Source organism: Corticium candelabrum, chromosome 5 (assembly GCF_963422355.1).
Source record: "Corticium candelabrum chromosome 5, ooCorCand1.1, whole genome shotgun sequence".
Lineage (NCBI taxonomy): Eukaryota > Metazoa > Porifera > Homoscleromorpha > Homosclerophorida > Plakinidae > Corticium > Corticium candelabrum.
Genome location: NC_085089.1, coordinates 2,037,716 through 2,060,968, shown reverse-complemented (window position 1 = coordinate 2,060,968; position 23,253 = coordinate 2,037,716). Strand labels below are relative to the sequence as shown.

The 23,253-nt window shown below is 41.5% G+C and overlaps 5 protein-coding genes and 1 non-coding gene across 7 annotated transcripts; 1 reads left to right on the top strand and 5 right to left on the bottom strand.

Moving 5' to 3' along the window:
• Window positions 1–38: 38 nt before the first annotated feature.
• Window positions 39–3,311, bottom strand: LOC134179271 (menin-like). Its single transcript, XM_062646130.1, has 5 exons — window positions 2,873–3,311; window positions 2,532–2,654; window positions 2,258–2,472; window positions 1,175–1,215; window positions 39–1,094 (listed from the first exon to the last, which is right to left on the bottom strand). The coding sequence occupies exons 1-5, from the start codon at window positions 3,309–3,311 to the stop codon at window positions 257–259; spliced, it is 1,656 nt and encodes a 551-aa protein (XP_062502114.1). The 3' UTR covers window positions 39–256.
• Window positions 3,312–3,321: 10 nt separating this feature from the next.
• LOC134179270 (uncharacterized) lies at window positions 3,322–15,041 on the top strand. Its single transcript, XM_062646129.1, has 13 exons — window positions 3,322–3,365; window positions 3,420–3,480; window positions 3,549–3,830; window positions 8,465–8,546; window positions 8,618–8,790; window positions 8,853–8,983; window positions 9,054–9,168; window positions 10,117–10,281; window positions 10,347–10,502; window positions 11,422–11,586; window positions 11,651–11,866; window positions 12,588–12,638; window positions 12,715–15,041. Exons 3-13 carry the CDS (start codon window positions 3,756–3,758, stop codon window positions 14,884–14,886), a joined length of 3,501 nt encoding a protein of 1,166 aa, XP_062502113.1. The 5' UTR covers window positions 3,322–3,365; window positions 3,420–3,480; window positions 3,549–3,755; the 3' UTR covers window positions 14,887–15,041.
• Window positions 11,282–11,363, bottom strand: Trnal-cag (transfer RNA leucine (anticodon CAG)). The gene has a single exon. It is a non-coding gene; the product is annotated as a tRNA-Leu (tRNA).
• Window positions 15,042–15,065: 24 nt separating the features above from the next.
• Window positions 15,066–16,374, bottom strand: LOC134180486 (lysocardiolipin acyltransferase 1-like). Of its 2 annotated transcripts, none has more exons than XM_062647651.1 (2): window positions 16,089–16,374; window positions 15,066–16,015 (listed from the first exon to the last, which is right to left on the bottom strand). In XM_062647651.1, the coding sequence occupies exons 1-2, from the start codon at window positions 16,132–16,134 to the stop codon at window positions 15,084–15,086; spliced, it is 978 nt and encodes a 325-aa protein (XP_062503635.1). In that variant the 5' UTR covers window positions 16,135–16,374; the 3' UTR covers window positions 15,066–15,083. The 2 variants fall into 2 exon arrangements, with proteins under 2 accessions (XP_062503635.1, XP_062503636.1); XM_062647652.1 differs by having other exon boundaries at window positions 15,066–16,098; window positions 16,166–16,374.
• A 622-nt stretch (window positions 16,375–16,996) lies between these two features.
• Window positions 16,997–18,584, bottom strand: LOC134179269 (lysocardiolipin acyltransferase 1-like). The gene is made up of 2 exons (XM_062646128.1): window positions 18,341–18,584; window positions 16,997–18,231 (listed from the first exon to the last, which is right to left on the bottom strand). Exons 1-2 carry the CDS (start codon window positions 18,566–18,568, stop codon window positions 17,233–17,235), a joined length of 1,227 nt encoding a protein of 408 aa, XP_062502112.1. The 5' UTR covers window positions 18,569–18,584; the 3' UTR covers window positions 16,997–17,232.
• Window positions 18,585–19,898: 1,314 nt separating this feature from the next.
• Window positions 19,899–23,146, bottom strand: LOC134180380 (lysocardiolipin acyltransferase 1-like). The gene is made up of 2 exons (XM_062647529.1): window positions 22,952–23,146; window positions 19,899–22,883 (listed from the first exon to the last, which is right to left on the bottom strand). Exon 2 carries the CDS (start codon window positions 21,061–21,063, stop codon window positions 20,218–20,220), a length of 846 nt encoding a protein of 281 aa, XP_062503513.1. The 5' UTR covers window positions 21,064–22,883; window positions 22,952–23,146; the 3' UTR covers window positions 19,899–20,217.
• Between the last annotated feature and the right edge of the window lie 107 nt (window positions 23,147–23,253).

Below are 23,253 nucleotides of genomic sequence, written 5' to 3'. Positions count from 1 at the left end.
CGAATTCGCACAGATTTGGCGAGTCAAATGTATACGTTTTTGTCTTGTATTTGCCTGTAGAAAGCTGCTCAATACGATAAAACAAAGTACAAAGAGAGTGTCCCCAATGCTACTACAATCAGCAGCCTAGATGCTAGTGTCGCAAAATTACATATGTAGTCCGCTAATACACAAATACCATATACAAGTTAAAGATACAATTTCATGACTTATGCATTGAATTCACCTAGCACACAAGTAATTTGTCTCGGCCATTTCATAGACAATTTTGCCTTCTTTTCCTACTCCTGGCAACAGTAATATCTGTAGTCTGTGAAAGAGCTGTCAGCTGAAGTTGCAGTGCAGCCACATTGAGTTTTTCTGCAACGGTAAGCATGTCTGAAACGCCCAACAGTTTCTTTGATCTAATTTCAAACTGTTGTTTCGCGTATTGCAATTCGGGAAGGGCAGCTCTCCTTGCACAAACGTGGCCATGATTAGCACACAAGACTCGAGACATGTGGCAAGCACAATCTATCGCTTTCTGAGCGGCAAGTGAAATCCACGGTGGTAGTACATTAGATGCTGTTCCATGTGACTTGATACAAATTACATTTATTTGGGTGTCTGGCGCTTTCTGTCTGACTGTACTTGGAAATTTAGTTAAAACAGAGAGAATACTCTTGGCCCAATCAGAGTGAACTACAGGAGTCTGGCTTTCCATTTCCCACACACAGATTCGATCAAAGAAAGTTAATATCATTGCATAAAACTCTGTATCTGTTCTTAACTCTTTGCCACTAGGAGACTTTACAATATGAGGCAGAAAGTCGTGAACTATTTCATAGAATTCCTTGTACACCTCCGAGTCCTCTTTATTATACCTGTAGCTGCTGACTACAAATGCGGCATCCATCCAGCATTGCATTGCTTCTTTGAACCTTCCCTGTCTGAAGAGATAACCGCCGAGGAACGTATGTGGATAAACATGAGCATTCGAATAGTAGAGACAAGATGCCTCGATTCCTAGTCGAAAGACAACCTCTGCAGATGGTCGACCTAAAGTTGCATCAATCTCTTCTAAGTCTCCAAGCGTGCCTTGAGCCATTGGATACCTAAAAAGATAAATTGGTGCTGCTACCACACGTAGACAATGCTACATCACTGGCTATAGTATGTGTAATTAAGCTCAAACCTGTCAATGTGTTGCTTGTCAAAGAACAGCCACAGCAACGCCTACAATTCATTATAATTTTATTCTCTTGCCACATTAAAGGAATACTGTCCAGATTGTAAGAGCTAGAGTTGGGGTTGGTAATTAATTAAATGCTCACTTCTTAATAAAGTTCCATGAATTTTAGCAAATTGGCTTGTTATTCAAGTCGCAGCACAGAGAAAAACAATTGACAATATCTACACACACACACACACACACACACACACACACACACACACACACACACACACACACACTCACATTATATAAAGACAAGATCCTATTTGTTTGTGTGCCTACTACTTCCTCACACTTGGCTCATTGTCGCTTGAATTCTCCAAACATGCTTACCGAATGAAAATGAACGTAATGATGTCAGTTTCAATAGGTGGGTCCCCTTTCGGTGGTCAACCCTCAAGCAATAAAGCTCTTTATTCTGTCCAACATCAATCAGATTGCTACACACGACATTCAGCTATAGAGAGCATAGCCTGCAAAGGAATAAACAATTTTTGCTTTCGCATAGTCAAAATAGAGCATATAATAGGACATTCTACGCAATGTCAAACAATAGGTGACATCACAAAATGCAAGGTCACAATACGTGACACCAAGTTTCTTTAGAGTTCAAGAGACAACGTATGTTAATAGAAGTGGATTTCGGTTCAGTCTAGGAACATTCATTTCTTTCTTGCAATCAAGTTTTAAAACTTCTAAATTAGAAATAAATCAACGTCAACTGGAGCCAGCTGTCACTATCCAAAGCTAACGAGTGGCACACGAAATCTAATTGTAAATGGAGTACTTGCTGCTAATTACTTAGCTAGAACATCTAACTGCAACTAAAATTTTTTACAAAATACTTTCATGGTAATTCGTCACAATTGAAATCAAAGTCGCCACAAATTCTACCAGCTGTCTACAGTCTGCATGTGACAAGTGCAATAGCAAATTAAGATTTCCATCACCTTTAACATTATTGCTTGTGTGAGGTTAGTTTATAAAGATCGAACACAACAATCTGGACTGTACTCCATCAACAACAAAAATATCGGTGCTTACTTGCTGCAGTTGTCCATGATGTTCGCTGTCAGTTTTGCTGTTGATTCCAGGGTTCATTGATGTTGCTATTGCGGCTGCTTCCATGTGACGTGTGCAGATCACCGGATGTCCATTCAAGTAGAGCCAATTGTAATCTGGAGCATCCTTTTCAATAGGCTGTCCACGCTTTTTATCATTTCCCTTTCCAATCCATGCAATTTCAGCAGTTTCACGACCTAATGTGAACACCGAATATCACAAAATCATACAACGAAGCATTTTTGTATCGAACTACCATTCTGGTCAAAGACAATCCAAGCATGATCTTCAGAGAGAGCCAAGTGAACGTCATAAAGACCAAGCTGTTGACAAGCAGCAACAACAGTCAGAGCAAGGCCAAAGCAATCAAGAAGTCTCACTGCAAGCCAAATCAAACCAAATGAATTGCTATAAAATATGATACACACTGATGTCAGATGAACAATAACGACGTCTCTTTAATATAGATTAATTAAACACAACAAATAATATGTGATAAAAAGGCAGGCAAGCAAGATACAATCAGCACACTTACACACACTTAATTATTACCTAATTAATTAATTACCTAATTAATTAACACCACACCACACCTACGTGTCATGAAACTATAAATGCTTTGAATATGAGGCTTGTCTTTGTAGAAAGAGTTGGACAATGGTTTCCACACGAAGTCTGCTATCATTTTGATTGTAGAACGCATAGTGTATCCTTCATGATTTTGCAAAGGTCTCGAAGGAAGAACAAAGTTGTGTAACTCAGCCAAAAACCTGTTGTATTGTATTTCTACTAGAGACATTTCCAAAGGAAACGGATCATCGTCGACACGATCCCAATTGCAAGCAACCTTAAATTTCTTGCACGCGTGCGTAGTAGTGCTGCTGCAGTATCCCGCCTCAATTGCTCCGACAACCAAACTTAGAAGTAGAAGATTAGGCTCCGATTTCTCTAACTCGGACGCAAACAACCTGCAAACATCATCTCGGCACTTCAGAGGAAACACATGGCGGTAACATTCCATCGTCTCGTGACCCATTGAAATCTAAATCTAACGCATGCGCAGTGCAAATCCGACATAGCTACTGGCGAGGTAAGACGAGTTTCTCTCCGCTCTGCCGCACTGCTCTAAGATTGGTCGTTCTAGCGCGAGGAGTTGCCAGCGAACGCCGTGGGAAGCTTGTTTATGCATATTTGTCACCCAGAAGGTAAACTTTCAATCACGTTGTCGACTCAGCACATTTCAACACTAAAACATGACCTCATTGTCATCTAGAGCTCAGTGAGCATCAGTGGCAGTACAGTACTGCGCAAGCGCAAGACAAAATTTACCTGATCCTGAGGAAGGGTTTAGGGGCCTCCTCGTCCAATCTCCAACCGTTTATGTCCGTGAAGAGCGATTCCCGAGCAACAGCATATCCGTTACATGAAACAATACAAAGCAATCGCGACAGAAGTAGAATTAAACGAATAGAGCAGCAAGATGGCGATGGTCAATGTGAATCGTGAGAATTCAGATCCCTACTACAGGTACAAGATGCCACGTCTCATGGCAAAGGTTGGTGGAGCGATGTTTGTGCTTGTGTTGAGAGATGCAGCGATGTTTGTGCTTGTTGAGAGATGCTTTAATCAATGGGACAAATAAGTGTGTGTGTGTGTGTGTGTGTGTGTGTGTGTGTGTGTGTGTGTGTGTGTGTGTGTGTGTGTGTGTGTGTGTGTGTGTGTGTGTGTGTGTGTGTGTGTGTGTGTGTGTGTGTGTGTGTGTGTGTGCGCGCGCGCGCGCAGTGAATGGATGAATAATATTGACCTAATTAATTATTAAGTCTCAATTGGCAGACTGCTCCAAGAGCGTGTTGACACCAGACATAGGGACTAACTATGATTAGTAAGTCACTTCTGCATGTGAGTTTAGTCAGCTTGCGGTATCCCGTATGTTGTAACATTAGCGACACGATTACTCATCAAAATGGTCTGGTTAGTAGTAGTTTGTGTGCGTAAGGGTCTCAGGGGTGTCCCCAAGATATTTGTAAGGCATGGTGGAAATTGCTATAACCACGCCCATTCCAATTTTTGTGGTTGCGGGCTCCAGGAAAGCTTTGGTGCAGGTTTGCTTACCCCTGAGAAGCCACAAACTGTTGTCATGGAATGCTCAGGCACAAAAAAACAAAGTGGTTTATTTTTAAAGTTTCTCTCTGTCTTAGTTCACTGTGCTTGACCACATGATAGCTATAATAAGCCTTATAGCCACTGGAAATTTCCAGATCTCAAGAAGCTGAGAACCTACTAGTAGTGTAGGAAGGGCCAGATATCGACAGAATCGTTTGTTACTGTCAGATGCTGACCTACATAGGGGGCAGTGCACCTAGATTACAATTAAGTTCATGCCATATGGCAGTCTTTGTCCTAATTGGTCTTATCTTCAAACCAAGCATCCCAGGAACTACTTGTTAGTCTCAAACAACTTCCCACTTTTCAAAATACAAATACAAGTCCATTATCTTCATAGCTAATCACTGTCTACTCATGCAGTAAAGCATGGCAGTGGCCTGTACCAAGTGGAAGCTAAGGCATGGCGGAGCACCGTGCCTTTTGTATGCTGGGGAGAACCCTGGGTCTGTATAGGAGACTGAAGTTTATCTCTGGGCATCAAGAAAGTTGTCTCAGCTGTCCTAATGTCTGGCTACGTTGCCTTGTTTCCATTCGTTTGACGTCGAGGTTGCTGCATTTGTTTTGAGATTTACAAAATACAGTGCAAAGATCCGATATGTTGATGTGGTGTTTGTAATGTCACGTGCCAAAGTCATGTACTGTGCCTAACGTCAGTGTAATGTCAGTCTAATCGACATTAGAATGGTGTTACACTAATCATGACTAGAACCAGTGTGAACAAGTGACATTAGTGTACTACTAGAGAACTAATCATAATTAGGCCAGGTGTGAACACTCCAAGGTTATGGTGGAGGGTCTGAACCCGCTCCAAGATTATGGTGGAGTGACTATAGTTGAAACCAACCATTTCTATTAATTGGCTAGTTGACTTGATGTAAATAGCACATTGCTCAGATTTTGTTTTAGGTACCTTGCTATGTAATTTGTGATAGTGCAGGTTTTGTGCACATACCACACATTGAAAACTGAGCGTCTAATCTAGATTTACTTTCACTTTTTTTTGTTGGTTGGTTGGTATACCAGTATTTCTAGTTATTTATGGTACCCTACTTGCTTGATTATTACCCCACCCCAATGGTTATCTTGACTCAAGGTCAAGTATGGGATGGGGTCTTTCCCAAAAAATTAACACCTAATGTTGCTAGGATTGTAATTGGATTTTTGTTGCCTGGTAATGGTAATGAGAAACCCATAAGAGTGTAATCCATACCTTATTATCAGTCGGTCTCAGTCTGATTTCAATCATTTGTAGAGGCTGAGTTTCAGTCAGTGTACACCAAAACACTAAATGAAACTGTTTACAAAAGGTATCCTAAACCACTCCCCCAAACCAGCAGAATTTTATTTCAGAAATTTGCACAGACAACACCAACATGCCATGCACACATGCCAGACTCATGTGCTATGCCTATACCGCAAGGCCTTCCAAAAATCCTGGCTAGAACCCTATATGCAATAGCTTAATTTGACGACTCCTGCTTTGTTCCGTAAGTTGAGAAGAACAGACTTTGATGTATCCCATTCGAAGTGACCATACCCCATGGCAGAGTACACAGACAGTGAATCTGATGAAAGCGAACGGGAACCACAGAAGCCATTACAAGCAAGCGTAGCTACGAAACCAAGTTCTGTATTTAATTAATTAGGACCCTATCATCACTGGTTGAAGAAGGAAGTTATAGCAATGGTAAAATGGTAATGTTCTGCTCGTACGTTTACTGTCGAAGTTGCGACCACATACGGTGTAGTAAAACAAAAGTCACACCATCTGTGTATTGACGGTACAGCACGTTTGAAGCTGGGAGTCAAGGAGGTGGAGATCACGAGAAGTCAGCTTTGCACAAGTCCAGTAAGCTACGTTTCTGACAATGGTGATAACCAGCAGGGAATGACACATTGCATTACATCATTACATCATTACACGTAATATTATTGCATTATGTTAGATATTAGTAAAGGTGTGTTGATATTAATATAATACTGAGTCGACTGGTAGAGGTGTCTGCGGGAAAACCCTGGAATCATTAGTTTATTGATATACTCAGCAAACTGCTACACTACAGGTGGAGCTTTAAACCACCACCACTACCTATAATCTATATTTTAGGCAGTGGTGGTGGCTTAGAGCTCCAACATGTGATCGACGGGCGAGCACAAGTTGAAGAATGTGAGCTGTTGTACAGGTTCAAATCTAGCAAACAGTCACTGTGGAAAGAACCAAGTAGCACTAATTAAAGGACTAAGAAGTGTGAAATCTTAGAGCCTTGGACAAAGTTGTGGCTGGAGGCTAACTTGAGCCCTGGAGTAATAATCAAGCAAGTACTGTATTCAGCCGATATTTGGTTTGGTGGCTGTGTTGTATGTATCTTGCATGCGTGTTTCAATCAACATGGCAAAGCCATCTGGTTTTCCACGAGTACAGTGTAGTGCAGGAAGGAATCAGGTCAGTCTTTCTCATCATACGGTAAATAAATGACCTGCTGGATGATCAAAGTTATCGAAGTCTCTTGTCTGTGTGCACTTTGGTTTATTCTATTTGCTAACGGAAAAAACCCACAGTTGCTTGACACTGCTGTCTTCCGTGTTCATGCGAAACATTTGTCTACGAAGTGTAAAACACATTGCATAGTCTTGTTCTTGAGACTCTTCTCACTGTGTTGCAAGGTTGGCTCGTGGGTCTGTGATAGTCTCGCATAGCCAGACCCTAACCCGCCTACATCCACCTGCGATAAATGGTCTGGTGAACAGGCTTTGATCTTTCGTTTACCGCACTCAATTAGTCTCCTGCATTTGGGGGGGGGATAGAGACTCCTTTTAGTGGTCAACATTGATGCCTAAAGAAAACGACTAAGCACGAGCATAGGTATGAGATCATGTCAATGGAGACGTGATGACGATCGCAATTGCCCACTTAGCTAGCGCACATGAATCATTATTGTATCTATTACAGCGTGAAAATATACGTGTGACTGACAGAAAGAAAGAAAAACGGCCAGGAGTACAGACTGTACGGACGTCGAAGTTGTGTGGGAAGATTACGTATGACCGATGTCACCGCGCGTCGATGGTTTGATCGATTTCTGAAGGTTCTTTTGATAGGCGCTCATCGTCGACGTGAAGTCACCAGTGGAAAGCCGATGGGGAACACAGCTACTAACAGTAACAGCTAGTCGCTATTCGGGCACTACAACGCCTGTAACGCCAAACGAAATCTGTAGGCTGCGTGGGTAGTCTTCGTTTGGGCGTTACAGGCGTTGTATCAGCGATATCGCTGCCCAAGTAGAGACTAGTTGTTACTGTTAGTAGCTGCGTTTCACCATCGGCTTTCCACCGGTGACTTTGCGTCGATGGTGAATGCCTAGCAAAAGAACCTTCAGAAATCGATCACAACATCAACGTGCGGGACACCGGTCTTAAGTAAGCTTACCACACAACTTTGATGTTCGTACGGTGTGTACTCCTAGGCCGTTTTCTTTTTTCCGTCAGTCATACGTACATCTTCACGCTGTAATAGATACCATAATATGATTCATATGTGCTAGCTATGTGGGCATTGCGATCGTTATCGTGTCTCCGTTGACTTGATCTCATGCCTACACGCATGCTTAGTCGTTTTCTTTAGGCATCAATGTTGACCACTACAGAGGTCTTTAGTCCTCCCCCCCCGGAATGCAGGGGACTAATTGAGTGCAGCGAACGAAAAGATCAAAGCCTGTTCACCAGACCATTTCTCGCTGGTGGATGCAGGCGGGAAAGGGTCTGGCTTCACAAGACTAGGTCTGTGAGTGGTAGAAACAAACAGTTAAGTTGCTTTGGTTCTTAGTAGTAGTGTAGAATGAATATTTTGTCACTCTTCAAGCAAACTGTAGTTTCTGGGAGTTATCGAATAAAGTATTGGTATACTGTGGTATGAAGGTAATATCGAATGTGTTATTACAGTTTTGATATCGCTCAACACTGGTTGATATGTGTGGTCGTTGACATATGATATTTCATTAGTTAATATTTACTACTGTGTACTAGATTGAAGGTAAAGGAAATGGCATTAAAACCGTTGTTGTGAATATGGTTGATATTGCCAAGTCATTAGGAAGACCTCCTAGTTGTAAGTCACAGCACCGTCATCACACACGTCGACTTCATGTCTTGCATTATGCGATCTTTATGTTATCGTAGATCCGTGCAAGTATTTTGGGTGTGAGCTGGGTGCTCAGACACAGATGGATGCGAAGAGCGAACGCTACATTGTGAACGGCGCTCATGATGGCGATAGATTGCAAGAGTTGCTCGATGGGTTCATCAAGAAGTTTGTTCTCTGTCCTGACTGCGAGAACCCCGAGACAGTTCTGGTTTGTTCTCCTCGTCATGTCATCGTAGTGCTTTACTGATTTTGATTTTTGTGTGAACAAAGCATGTCGACAAGAAGAAAGCTATACATCAGGTTTGCCATGCGTGTGGCTATCAGGGTGTTATTGGTTCTCGTCACAAGTTGACAACATTCATTCAAAATCACCCGCCCGATAATGCGAGTGCTGGAAAGAAGTGTGTTGCACACGATGTGGTACTCGGATGTGTCATGCTAAGTTATGTGTTGTTGCTCTGTGTGTTGTAGGGAGAAGGAGAAGGATAAGGAAAAAGAGAAGAAGGAGAAACGCAGCGAGAGGCACAAGGGCAGTAAAGATCAGAAGAAAGAAGAAACGAATGGAGACGTGGCAGGTGCACGGAAAGTAAGTCGAATGTTTGTGCTGATTTATATGCCGCTGTAGTGGGTTTAGGTGCATGCTAAGTCTGCGTATGCGAGGAGAGTCACTCTGTGTGTCCACAAAGTCTGATGTACGCTGTCGTGCAGTATTACACTGAGCTGGAGCGATGAGAGCACACACTGAAGTTGGTCAATGAAGCAACATTGAGTACACGTGAAATTGAGGAGCACAGGAGACTTTGAATAATAGAATTAAACTTTAAAGAAGGAAAATGTGAGAGAGCTAGGAGATTGACTTAGCTTTATTGTTCGGATGTTTGCAAGGCGTCTAACATATCTGAGGTTTTCTAGTTGACCTACACGTACCGTATTTTCTCAAATAGTAACCCTTGGGTCACTATTTTTATGAGAACCACTTGTTACTATTTAAGCAGGGCTACTACTCAAGCATGGGTTACTAGCTTTTAATGTTTGCTGTCGTGGTTCATGTTGAAGTAAAGAGGTATGAAGTATTAGAGGAACACACTGTTGACGCATGCAAAACTATCAATGATATTCGAGTTTCCTTCACAGCCCTCAAGTTTTCTGCAATTGAAATTGTCGTCACAGACATCATTCTTGCACATGTAAACTAAAAATGTGCATGTGCAATGTCGCAGTCTCTGACATCAAAGGAATATGGTACTTGTGGGCCGTGTAGTTTACTTACAAGAGTTTTTGACGTGCAATTGAGAAAGACATTGGCCGAAGAGAAGTTTGCCTATGGATGCTACTGTATGGTGCTACAGTTACCTGTTGACATCCTGTCGTGTATATCGATGTGTGGCATACATACCACAGTAACTACACAGATGCACAGCGTACAGACGGACAATCTGGTGCATTTTCGAGTGTGCACACACACACAGACCCGAAGGCTTGTGTATGTGTATACAACCAATCACTATTTCGTTAATTTTGTCCTTCCTTATAGCGGGACGATGGCGATGATTTCGAGAAGTGGAGTGCCGACACAAGCGAAGAAGCAGTGAGAGATAGAATGAAGGAGTTGTCATCGAATGCTGCCAGTCTGACTGTAACGGCCGACACCGAGCAACCGCTTGCTAGTCGAATGCAAGAATTTTTTGCGTTCGTGAAGGTGTGTGTGGTGGTCAGTCGAGTTGTTGTGATGTTGGTGTTGTATTGGTGCGTGTGTGCATCCAGGGGAGGAAAGGGCAATTGCTGAAAGACTCAAAGTTGGTTTTGAGCGAAGCAAAGAGGCTGGATGTTTTTGACAAAGGCGCCATGGTTGTCGCCGAGGTCGTGTTCAATAAGGATATTCTCAAACAGATCAAGGCCCATAAGAACTTGCTGCTGAGGGTGAGTTTAGAATGTTTGTGGATTTATTGTGGTAATAGTATGTCAGTGTAGGGTCGATCAAATAATGAAAGATTTTGTTGTTGTTGTTGTTGTTGTTGTTGTGATATTGTAACTCGTGTTTTGTGTAGTTTCATTGTGTTTGTTTGTTTGTTGTGAATGTCTTCTATTCGATGAGGTTTTAGTCACATTCCTGTGATAGTAGAAACAACAATCACAATTTTTGTAATCTTCACACTGGGAGCAAAGATTCCATTGTCAACTGTTGGAGGCATACGTTTAGGTATATGGAGTTAGACAACATTTTGCTTCTCTACTTACTGTCTTCATGGCAGTATGTGTGCTTGTCTATTATGGACCCGCTGATAAGCAAATGTCTTGTTTGATTGTCAACCTGGAGTCAACGTGACTGTAAGGTTCCTCCATTAGGTGGGTGATGATGTATGTGAAGACGTGAGACATGAGACATGACAGTCTACTGTCCTTGTGACCTTTGTCTTTCACTCATGTCAGCAGTTCAAATGCTCACTCAGTTATTAGGAAGGTGTTTCTGTACGCTACTACGTGATATGTCCTGAGTTCGCTCTTTGTGTAGGACCAACTCTAATTGTGTAAGTTAAGATAATAATTGTTGGTTGAACTATACTATTCATACTGTAATCTGAGGTAAGGAGACTGACACCCAGACTAGGCTAATTACGTGAAGAATAGAGAAAAGCCTTAGATGTGTAGAAAGGAGTGAGTAGTAATAAAAAAGAAAAAGAAAAAAACGTAAAAAGCATTGTCAGAAGTGGGATTCGAACCCACGCCTCCTGAGAGAATGCGACCTGAACGCACCGCCTTAGACCGCTCGGCCATTCTGACAGATAGGGGAGTTGATGGAAAGAGTGGGTTATAAAATACGTGGTACCACATTCTGTAGTTTGTGCACGAGAACAAGAAAGCTCAGAAGTACTTGCTCGGTGCTCTGGAGCAAATTATAGGCGTCGACCATCCTGAACTGATGTCTCAAGTTCCCTACATTCTGAAAGCTCTCTACGACGAGGATATTCTCGACGAAGATGTTATTCTCGAATGGGATCAGAAGGTGCTGGCTGACGTCGTTCACTACTTGTTTTCCGGACTATCGTAATCTTGCCTCATCTTATTAGGTATCTAAGAAGTATGTTGACAAGAAGATTTCTGCAGAAATCCACGAGAAGGCGAGTCCTTTCATCAAATGGTTGCGTGAAGCAGAAGAGGAGACAAGTGACGAAGAAGACGTAGAAGTTGTCTACACCACCAAACCCGAGGAGGTGAAGAAGGCAGCCGAGGAGAAAGACGACGACAAAGCCGATGATGCTGACGACATTGATATTGATGACATATGACGCTCCTGCTGACTGATAGTGGCGCTGTTTGACTCACTGATTGTGTTGCGTGTGTCTTTGGGCCTAGTTGTAACGTTGTGCTTCTATCTAGCACTTGTAACGTTTGAATGATATTTAGTGAGCACTTGCTGGTTTTAGAATCAAAAGCTTAAATTTTGTGACTTGCCAAGTACACCCTTTCTATTAATTAAATTTAGACGCCATTTTTTCTTCCAATCGTGCTACGTGTACTTATAAACTACCCACTCTAATGCTTTCACGTAACTACAGATTTTGTAGCACTTTTACTAGAATTCTGTAACTGTCAATCTAGGATCTAGAGCTGTAGAGCTATGCTACAGAGCGGAGTCAGGACGTCAAGTTACATAGATCTATTTAGCTTCGATCCTGGTTCTAGGAAAAACCCTAGACCGGTAATCGTACGGTCAGTCAGAAAACGATTGATTTCGTTGAAGACACGTGTAAGTTTTTGATCCGGTCCATTTGACACACTTGAGTTGAGCAGACGTAGCCTACACATGGACTTTTTAAATTTAAATTTAGTAAAATTTAGTAGCCATTCAACTACACATGACCACATTCACACAACAACGTTAACCACACAAACCGGAAGAGAGTCATTTCAATGATTTGAACTATTTTATTAGTCACGTGATTTTACAAAGTCGCTACTAATTATGGTAAAGAAGAGGTGTGGCTAAAATTTATATAAATAATTTTCCGCTTTGTGAATATGGAAGCGGCCGAAGCCGTCACATCAACCTTCCAGGTTAGTAGTTCTCTTAGTTTCTACATCAGGTTTTGCTACCAACTGTACATGTCCACCTGTCCACTTCTTCCTCTAGATTTACAGCCGAATTTCTGCTGAATTGAATACCGAGCTGCTCGACAACGAAGCCGTCGCTGACTTTTTAGACTCTCTAGCGTCGTCAGAACCTCCCATTGCAGATATCAAAGTGAACAAGGCGAAATCGTCTGTTTCCTTACGTGGCACGTGGGATGGACTGCAGAAATGTCTCAGTCATTTGCGGGGCATAGTAGCCAGTAACACACGAGAGGAGTTGGACACAATGACGCAGGACCCACCTCTAGCAACTGCTTCTGCTGGAGCTTCCGCTGCCAATGATGATGCTGAAACTGAAATTGCATCACGTCATCAATCATACAAAAGCGACTTCACCGAAGTCACTTCTGTTCGTCCTGAAGTGGAAGTTGCTGTTGATCCCAAAGTTATGAAAAACGTTGCTGAGATGTGGAGAAAACAGCTAACCAATCTAATCGATGCCTATAAAGTACAACTGACATGGACACCTGGATCACCGCTTGTTAAGATTCACGGTGGTGATTTAGAATCAGTCTCAGCAGTAACACAACAATTCAAGCAATTGTATGATGATACTGAACGTCAAGAAAAGAGGGCTGTTCGAGAACGTGAACGTGAACGTGCGGTTGTTTCTACCAGACTCGATGTTGTCGATTATTCGGCTTCAAAATCTGAACTCCAGCAAGTAGAGTTGACCTATGTCTCACCTGAAGGTATAACTCTTGTCATTCGTCATAACGACATCACTGAGGAACGAGTTGGAGCCATTGTAAATTCATCCAATGAGGGCCTCGATCATCTACATGGTGTAGCTGCAGCTATAGCAGCCAAAGGAGGAAAGGATCTACGGGAAGACAGCCAGAACCATGTCAACATTTGTGGAGAACTCGACGTTGGATCAGCAGTCTACACCCGACCTGGTGATCTACCATGTGCACATGTCATTCACACTGTGGGACCTCGTTGGACGAGGTTCTCTGACAGGCACGATCTACAGCTGCTGAACAATGCTTGCATCAATAGCCTTCGACTGGCAGACCAGTTACAAGTTGATTCGGTTGCTATGCCGGCTATCAGCTCAGGGATATTTGGAATGCCCATTGAGCTGTGTGCAGAAGTGCTGTTCAACAGTTTTGATGAGTTTTCAAGGCGTAACCCATTATCTTCTGTTCGAGAAGTTCGATTTGTGAACAACGATAGACCAACAGTTGATGCTTTCTGTCGGGAGTTCCGCAATCGGTACAGATCAACTTCAAACGGTTTTCAACCTACTGCTAGATCATCTTATAGTTCACAACGTAGACGGACCCCTGGCAGCTATAGCCTTGATGATGATGACGATTATTACGAAATGCGCAGACCGCAAGTACCGTTACAATCACAACCAAAGGGATTTAGAAGGGAAGGAGATGTTGGGATGTCAGGAAATTACCAACCTTCACATGGCTATGGACGTGGAAGGGGATTGTTGAAGACTACATCTTCACAATCGTCTCAACCTGGGATTGACAGTCGGCACCGGGGATGGCCCTCTGATCAGTCCATGCGTACCAAATCATCTGGATCTCACTCTCAAAAGCATAAGTCTGCTGTCAACGATGATGTGGACAGTCAATCGGATGCTACAGTTCCTGATGACAAATCTGATCAATGCAGCATCTGTCTTGGACCGATTCAGGAACCAAAGACTCTACCGATTTGCAAGCACACGTTCTGTACACTGTGCTTGGAGCAGGCGTTTCAAGTGAAGCCATCGTGTCCCATCTGCCAAACTTTGTACGGCACACAGAAAGGGGATCAACCCGATGGACGAATGGATTACAAGCGACACGGCTACTCGCTACCAGGCTTTCAAGGAAGTGGAACGATCGTCATCAGCTACAGCTTTCGCGGAGGGATCCAGAAACCGGAGCATCCAAACCCTGGATCACCTTATCATGGAACAACACGTGTAGCTTACTTGCCCGACACCAAAGAAGGCAACAGAGTCTTAGAATTGCTTCAGAGGGCATTTGATGCACGTTTGGTGTTCACGATCGGTGCATCTGCCACGACGGGAGCTCAAGATCAAATCACTTGGAACGACATTCATCACAAGACAAGCATGAGCGGAGGGCCGACGACATACGGTTACCCAGACCCGACGTATCTCACACGAGTCAAGCAAGAACTAGCAGACAAAGGAATCAAATAAACACGAAACACAATCGTGAGTATAACACATTAACCCTGCATTTGGTTTATCTTATTCTTTCGCGGGTTGCCAATCGCTATTGAAATCATCTACTTGTCAAAGTCACGTAATTCATTGCAAAATCGAAAGCAACCATCTTATAGTGTTAGCTGATTGTGTTAGAGATGTTTCATGAATAGTATGTGAAAAAGTACAAATTATGTTTCTCGGTGCTGCTGCGGTCGTTGGTACATTCTATTATGAGCGTCTAGAACCGACTTCTCGACGCCTCCAAATAGAGTGAGACCCATGTAGATGGCACTGCCAAGTACACAGAACCAACACCAAAGAGATGAGAGAAATACGAGGAAAACGGATGTGATGGCTAATGCGGCCCACAGAATCAAACAAATCGCCATCTTCCTCCACATCTCTTTCTCGGGTACAACCGACTTGATTTCGGGTTTATCAAATTTCCCGGTCTCGTAGAATGCTCGAAGATTCTCTTCCTTCTTTTCCCATCGCTGCCGACACCACTCCTCGAGACTCTCGCCGTCTGTGAGCATCTCGTCGATCGGATATCTCTTCATGTCAAAGTGTACTTGTTCCGGAAAGTTTCCGAGAAGAATACTCCGCGCGCCCCAGGGAATGTTGACTGGATAGGCAATAGACACATCAATAACAGACTTAATGTTGCCGTGTTGCATTATCTTTACGAGCTCCGAAAAGCCTTTCGTCCGAGGATGGAGAACGTAGTCGTAGTTGGGAAGATCCCGCTGTTTTGCGTAATCATCACTGCGCTTCTTGGAGCGCTCACAAAAGTCGGTACCTTCAGGAAACAGCAGAATCTGTATGGGACTGTTAGTCTCAACAAAGTAATTAAGCATTGAATTGAAATGATGACGGTCTTTCTGCCAGTTTCGAGCAAGGAACAGAAACATGCACTGCTGCATGGCCCAACCGGGTCCCGGAAAGCGTCTGAGACTATTTTTCAAAATAATCTTGCAGCGTCTGACGTCACCAAACCGCGCCAGTAGATTCCACAATAGAATCCAGTCCATCTGTGTGCGGTGGTTCATCACGATGACGCAACCCTCGTTCCACGCGAGCCTGTCTCCTGTCACAACCACCTTCATACGATAGACCAACTCTGAAACAAAGAGAGAGCGAGAGAGAGTCGGTCAATCGACAGAGTGCGCGCGCTAGAATGTCCTACAACTTACCCAAATATCCCTGCAAGAAACGACAGTTGATCCCTCCAATACGCATCAACACGAGGAGAAAACGCTTTCTAACTTACCGCGACCATGTGGAACCACGTTCCTATCATCATTTCGTTCCACCAGTCGAACAGCTTGTTGCTGACGGCAAGAAGCGGCAGAGCGGGAAGGCAAACGACAAAGGTCCCGAAGAAGCTGCTGAAGAGCAGTAGAAATACAAAGCTAAACGCATGCAGTAGATTGACTCGAAATGACGACAGCGTCATAGCCAGCGTTCAGTGTCCGAACATCCGGGTCACGTGCGTGTCTAGCCTCGAGCTTCTGCAGTAGTAGTCAGCAAGCGTGTGGAATGAACGTTTCCGTGGAGTATACTAATCAGCAAGAAACAAGTGGATAAGCATAATGTACACTTGTATGCATGTACACTTGTTATTACAGTGTACTTTGTAACATTAGAATGCTATTACGCACGCGTAGTAATCTATTTGTCTGTTGGTTCTACATCAGCAACATAGGAGAGGGACATACAACCGAACTACGTGGAATAATTTGGCGGTTAGTGACTTCAAACAGCCAAATTAGAGGAGCTCAGTGTTATTAATCAATTAATTATAATTGCTATCAAGCTAAATCATTGAATCATTTTGAAAGTTGACTTTAAGGTACCACACGACCAAGTTAATTAATTAAACATTTCTTTAAATTCACACATTAGTCTTTCCAAAATTCCAAGTATGTACTCTGGATCAGTAAAATTGCCCCTCGGCCAGGGGTGGTTAGCATAATCACCCCTTCCAGGTTTTGGTGGCCCTGTCCTCACCCTCCTAACCCTGGGGATTACTCAGGTACACGATGATATGGTTAATTAACGTGGCATGTCATTAGTCAAACGAAGACGCAAAGGCTCCAAACATTACACCACCTGATGGCTATGATTATCAACAATCACTAAGTGAATGACAAACATTCAAGCAAATAACAATAAGGTTAAGATGCATCGATAACCAGTTATGGTTTACACACATGCAATAAAGCAACATACATACTTCGTAGTGTTAGATGGCGTGGGTATGTCAAACTTATACAAAATGTTTAAGAAAATACGTTGTTCAACAAGGTGGCTCAACAACAAGTGCCGACTTCATCTTCAAGCAGATGACGAATGCCTTCTGTTGTGAGCATCTATGATTGTCTTCTCAACACCACCGAACACCGTGAAGCCCACATAAATGGCACTTCCAAGAATACACACCCATCTCCACCAAGATGACACATACAGCAGAAACAAACTGCCCACAACTATTGCTACCCAGAGAATCAGACAAAACAGCATTTTTCTAAGCATCTGCGTCTCAGATCGAACAAATTTGACTTGTGGCTGATCAAACTGTCCCCGGTCATAGAAAACTCGGAGAATGTCTTCTTTTTCGCTCCATCTCTGTCTGCACCATTCTTGCAGACTTTCATCATCTTTGGGAAAGTCTTCAATCAAATACCTCTTGATATTAAAATGAGCTTGTTCTGGGAAGTTACCAATGACAAAACTTCGAAAACCCGATGGAATGTTGACAGGGTAGCCAACCGTTAAATCGACAACTGACTTGATATTACCATAGCGTAGTGTCTTTACAAGCTCAAAAAATCCACGAGTTCGAGGGTGTAGAACATAGTGGTATGTAGGTAGATCTCTCTGCTTGGCAAACTTATCACTGCTCACTTTTGTTTCTTCACAAAAGTCGGTTCCTTCCGGAAACAGAAGAATCTGCACGGGTTTGTCAGTTTCGATAAAGTAGTTCAGTACGGAGTTAAAGTGACGAGAATCGCTTTCCCATTTTCGGGAGAGAAATAAGAACATGGCTTGCTGCATTGCCCAGCCAGCTCCAGGAATTTGTTTGAGACTGTTTTTGAGTATGATCTTGCAACACCTAATGTCGCCGAAGCGAGCGAGCAGATTCCACAACAGCACCCAGTCCATCTGCGTCCTGTGGTTCATAACAATCACACAGCCTTCATTCCAAGGTATCCTATCTCCTGTAACAACCACCTTCATGCGATACACTAATTCTAAAACAAGAAATAAGCAGATGCAACATGACACAAGAGATACTCGGTAACTGACTGTCACCAGATCATCGCGTCCGATACAAATTTCAATTATTTAACTATTCAATTCAAATAGCCTTGCATTCCTAGGGTACCCGGATGCGCGAGGTCTGTCACAGTGCTTCTTTCTACTTACCAAGATATCCCTAAACAAACAGACGGTAAGTAGCTCTAATCATGTTTGGACCACAATTTGACCGTACTGCAACCATGTGAAACCACGTTCCCATCATCATTTCATTCCAGTTGTCAAATAGTTTGTTACTGACAGCTAGCAGCGGTAGAGCAGGAAGATATACAACAAAAATTCCCAACATACTGGTAAGAACACAAAGAAACACGAAGCAGAAAGCATGCAGCCAGTGGACTTGTCCCGCCATGCTTTCTTCTAGTTAGCGAGCCCGAATGTTCTAAATCCCGGATGTCATATGTCATCATGTAGTGTTTACGAGTGTATCAAACAGCGAAACTGAGGTGAAACGAAATCCAAAGTGAATCATTTTTTTAGCATTTATTCTAATTTCATGCTAAAAACAGCAGATTGCTGCATTAGTTTAATTAATTGAAATTTTAGTAACATGTCTTATTAATTAAATCATATGATATGTTTTGAGGTCGAAAAGTCAGTAACAATAGATTGTATAAGTAACAATAGATTGTACAAGTAACAATAGATTGTATAAGTAACAATAGATTGTATAAGTAACAATAGATTGTATAAGTAACAATAGATTGTATAAGTAACAATAGATTGTATAAGTAACAATAGATTGTATAAGTAACAATAGATTGTATTACTAACAATAGATTGTATAAGTAACAATAGATTGTATAAGTAACAATAGATTGTATTACTAACAATAGATTGTATAAGTAACAATAGATTGTATTAGAAACAATAGATTGTCTATTGTTACTTTCTAAACAATAAACAGTCAAATTACATGTATGCTAAGTAGCTGTAGACTACTCTCCTTTACTATACCACAAGAATGTTTACAACAACTCATTAACTTAAACGTGCAATACACACTACATGAGTGGCTTGAACTCTGACTAAGTTAGCACTTTAGGGCCTATACTAACTCTACTGACTGCCAAGAGGCATCGAATTGTAAAAGCTGAAGTTAGCAGAACACTAGCTTATTTAAAGGAAATAGAAGACTTCCCTACTACAATCTCTCGTCAATAGAATTAGATACAAAGTAATATGCAAAAAGGATAAACAATTAACTACAGTATAGTATCACTTAATTAATTTAGCTACAGTGTGCCTACAGTCTACTACCAAAGTGGACTATGTGACTATTGACCTTGAAGGGTTCCAGCTCAAAGAAGTGCACTGGGAGGTTTGTTGTAGGAGTTGTTGAACAAGAAAGATATTGTTTGACCTGTCATTGGCTTTGGATGAGTGCAAAATGAGAATATGTCATGTTTGCACGGTGAGTAAGCATAACAAGAACCAAACAAAAAGTTAAATACACATAAAACCAAATGCAACATGTTATTCAAAACACTTTGTAAAACATTTGGAAATTCCTATTTACAGAAAAGTAAACAACAAGTCATGGAGATTGATGCATAAATAGGTAGGTACATAGATCAACTGTTTCTCTGCATATACCCATAGAGATAACTCTTAGTCCACACATAAGCACAAAGTATTTATGTACAACGCATAATTTAAAGGGAACTGTTGCATGACAGGATTGTTATTACTCATCACTCAAGTATTGAACAGTAGATTTTCTCAAGAACAATTGAAACAGTCAACACACACCCTACGTATCAAATCTCAGATTGCATTAGGCATTAGGAGATATTGACATAATGTTTCTAACAGACAGCAAAATACAAAGGCAATCTGCTACAAGAGTGCAAATGCTTAGTTAATTAACTTCACTAATAAACCTTAAGGTTTACTGCTGCGAAAGTATGGCAGAAGCAAAATATAAGAGTCAATGTGTGAATACAATCAAATCAACAAGTATGAAGTGAATACAATGAAATCAACAAGTATGAAATTAGTTCATCTTGATGAACAGTTCAGTCTTTTGTTAGCACTCAATAGCACTCTTTCTGCTCCACCAGTGACAGTCAGGATCAAGTAAATAAGACAGCCAGCTAGACAATACCAACACCAAAAGGATGACATATAGAAAAGAAAAAAGGCCAGTAGAACAAATGCAGCCCATAGAATCAAACATAATGACATCTTCCTCCACATCTGTTTCTCAGGGACAGCAAACAGAATTTGTGGTTGATTGAAATGTTTCTTATCATAAAATTGTCTGAGAGTTTCTTCCTTTTCTGCCCAACGGTCCTGGCACCATTGTTGAAGCTCTTCAGTGTCCTCAGGCAATTCATCAATAGAATACTTTTTGATGTTAAAATGAACTTGTTCTGGGTAGTTGCCCAATATAACACTCCGAAAGCCCCATGGAATGTTAACTGGATATCCAACAGTTACATCAAGAAGTGACTTGACATTGCCATGCCGCATGACCTTTACTAGTTCAGAAAATCCACGAGTCCGAGGATGTAGGACGTAATCATAAATGGGTAAGTTATTCTTTTTGGCAAACTTGTCACTGCTTTGCTTTGTTCCTTTGCAGAAATCTGTTCCTTCAGGAAAAATCAACATTTGCACAGGTTTGTTAGTTTCAACAAAGTAGTTGAGTACTGAATGAAAGTGTTCTTTGTCTTTCTCCCAACTTCGAGAAACAAACAGATACAAGTTCTGTTGTGCTGCCCATCCTATTCCTGGCAGTTTCTTCAAGCTATCTTTAAGTATAATTTTGCAGCGCCTAACATTGCCAAACCGTGCTAAAAGGTTCCACAACAGAATCCAGTCCATCTGTGTCCGATGATTCATAATAATGACACAGCCTTCATTCCGTTCAAGCCCATCTCCCGTAATCACTAATTTTATACCATAAACCAGTTCTGTAAACAAAGTGCAGACACCTCATCCATGTTTGCAATCACTCACTTCTAATGCATTACATTATTTGTCCTTCTAAATCTACTATGTAATCAAGTTTAGTAATAAGATATTTCTGCTTCCGGCTGTAGCAATAAAAATATTGGAATGCCAACATATATATTCATTGCATAAACAGAACAGGCAGATCTGCAGCTGGTCATGTTTACTTTACTCTAATATAGTTTCAATGAACAGCTGCTTGCATCACAAATTAACTATTGCATGATCCCAAACCACTAACACAGTAAAACAACAGCAACAGTGACTGTACCGGCACAATTAAATACCACATTCGCTCAAGTAAATAATTTAGCAAAGATTCTCCCAACAGAAAAGATGGGTGTTTGCTGAAGTGAGTATAGTATATTCATATATTTATTTGTGAAGGCAAACATAATTATATACAGCAATAAAAATACATGTTATTTAATAGTAAACATAATTAGACACTGTATGGTATGTATTGTTCAATTAAATAATAGTCCCTCAATAACAAATACTCTTCCCAACATCCCTGTTCTCAATACTACAAGAAGCGGAAAGGTACATGTACCATTTGAGCTACCGTAGGTACATTATCCATCATTTCTACATTCAGAAAGCAAATAGAGAAATCTTTCTCTGTCTCTCTTTGTGTGTAGATGGCATGTACTGTAGTCTAGTATAGAATTGTGTGAAATTTTCTGATTGATCATTCTAACTACCACTGTCTTCAAAACTCTATTTTGTCTAGACAAGCAATTAGTATTTTATCCATGAGTCCAGCAATTTGTCATGTGCCCAAAAAGTTCACTCTTTGATTAACATGTGCAAGCAAACAAGTACTAATAGTGTAACTGCCTCCACGTAATTTCCGATTTTGCTGATCACAAAATTCATCAAGAGTTTCACTGTTTTCTGGCCAATAGGGCCATAAAAACAATACTTCTATGCACAAAAAATTGACAACAGTCTTGCACTGAATGAGTTAGAAAATATCTAGAAGTACAGTAACTTACTGGATGTCATTTTGAACGTGTAGTGTAATCGACAAAGTAACTGATAATTGATAAATTAAATTAAATAATAATCTAGACAGGGCGCAGCGTGACCTCTAGAAATGTGGGGTTAAACTTCACGATGCTACAAGACGCGCCCAGTTTTTTTGGCTTCTAATTGACTGATATAGTAGAATCAGTGGCAGATCCAGACTGGAAAAAAGGGTGATGTATATACTATATACAGCTTTGGTTCTCATGTATTTACAGTCCACAATTTTTATGACCACACTTACAAATGATGGAGACTATAGCCCGGTCTAGCCCATGCCATGCTACACCCCTGATCTAGATATCCCAGTGGTTTTTCTCTATCTATACTTTTCCAATTTGGTCAGACTTAATTTAGGGTACCCAGACTTTAATCTATGGCACCCTGTGTGTTATGATGTAGTTGAACTTTTTTGGTACTCAAGAAACTAATTGCTTATATAATATACCAAAAATTTTTACTACACAGTTTTCAGCCAAAGTTTTTGCCTTAGCAATACCAAAAATCTATAGACATAATAAAGTGCATCATACACAATATTACAGAAAATTTGTTGTGTGTAATATGATTTTTGTCTATAAACTAAAACTATAAATTAAAATTAAATAAATTGAAAAGCAGTCTAAACGACGCTATCGTTGTCTGAATTCCAAAGAATTGTTGAACTCACCCAAATAGCCCTGTAAATCACAAGCAAGGCGACTTATGAGTAAACCAGCAACATAGCAGTAAAACGAGTGCAGCTTACCGCAACCATGTAGTACCATGTCCCTATCACCGCCTCGAGACAGCGATCGTGTAGCTTGCAGTTGCTAGTGACGTAGACTAATAAGAGCACCGGTAAGGACACGACGAGCTGACCAAAAAAACACCCAAGAACAGCAAGACAAGCAAAACAGATGGCGTGAAGTCCATGAATTTGCATTGTCACCTCGAGGTCAGGATACGGGATATCACGAATACTAGACAAGCATCTTCGCCGGCTGGAAAAATGTAGGCGGGAAGGGTCTGGTTGTTTGCTTTACGGCTTACTACGCAAGCATATAGTTA

Bases quoted from the DNA above. Each gene is read 5' to 3' on its own strand.
- LOC134179271 (XM_062646130.1), bottom strand. From the start codon at position 3,311: ATGGGTCACGAGACGATGGAATGTTACCGCCATGTGTTTCCTCTGAAG. The intron at 2,655-2,872 runs GTAGGTGTGGTG...TTTGGCTTGCAG, and splicing joins CATTTATAGTTTCATGACAC to TGAGACTTCTTGATTGCTTT. The intron at 1,095-1,174 runs GTTTGAGCTTAA...TTATCTTTTTAG, and splicing joins GACAAGCAACACATTGACAG to GTATCCAATGGCTCAAGGCA.
- LOC134179270 (XM_062646129.1), top strand. From the start codon at position 3,756: ATGGCGATGGTCAATGTGAATCGTGAGAATTCAGATCCCTACTACAGG. The intron at 8,791-8,852 runs GTTTGTTCTCCT...GTGTGAACAAAG, and splicing joins AGAACCCCGAGACAGTTCTG to CATGTCGACAAGAAGAAAGC. The intron at 9,169-10,116 runs GTAAGTCGAATG...CCTTCCTTATAG, and splicing joins ACGTGGCAGGTGCACGGAAA to CGGGACGATGGCGATGATTT.
- LOC134180486 (XM_062647651.1), bottom strand. From the start codon at position 16,134: ATGCGTATTGGAGGGATCAACTGTCGTTTCTTGCAGGGATATTTGG. The intron at 16,016-16,088 runs GTAAGTTGTAGG...TCTTTGTTTCAG, and splicing joins TTTCTTGCAGGGATATTTGG to AGTTGGTCTATCGTATGAAG.
- LOC134179269 (XM_062646128.1), bottom strand. From the start codon at position 18,568: ATGGCGGGACAAGTCCACTGGCTGCATGCTTTCTGCTTCGTGTTTCTT. The intron at 18,232-18,340 runs GTTTAGGGATAT...ATAATTGAAATT, and splicing joins GAGCTACTTACCGTCTGTTT to TGTATCGGACGCGATGATCT.
- LOC134180380 (XM_062647529.1), bottom strand. From the start codon at position 21,063: ATGAATCATCGGACACAGATGGACTGGATTCTGTTGTGGAACCTTTTA.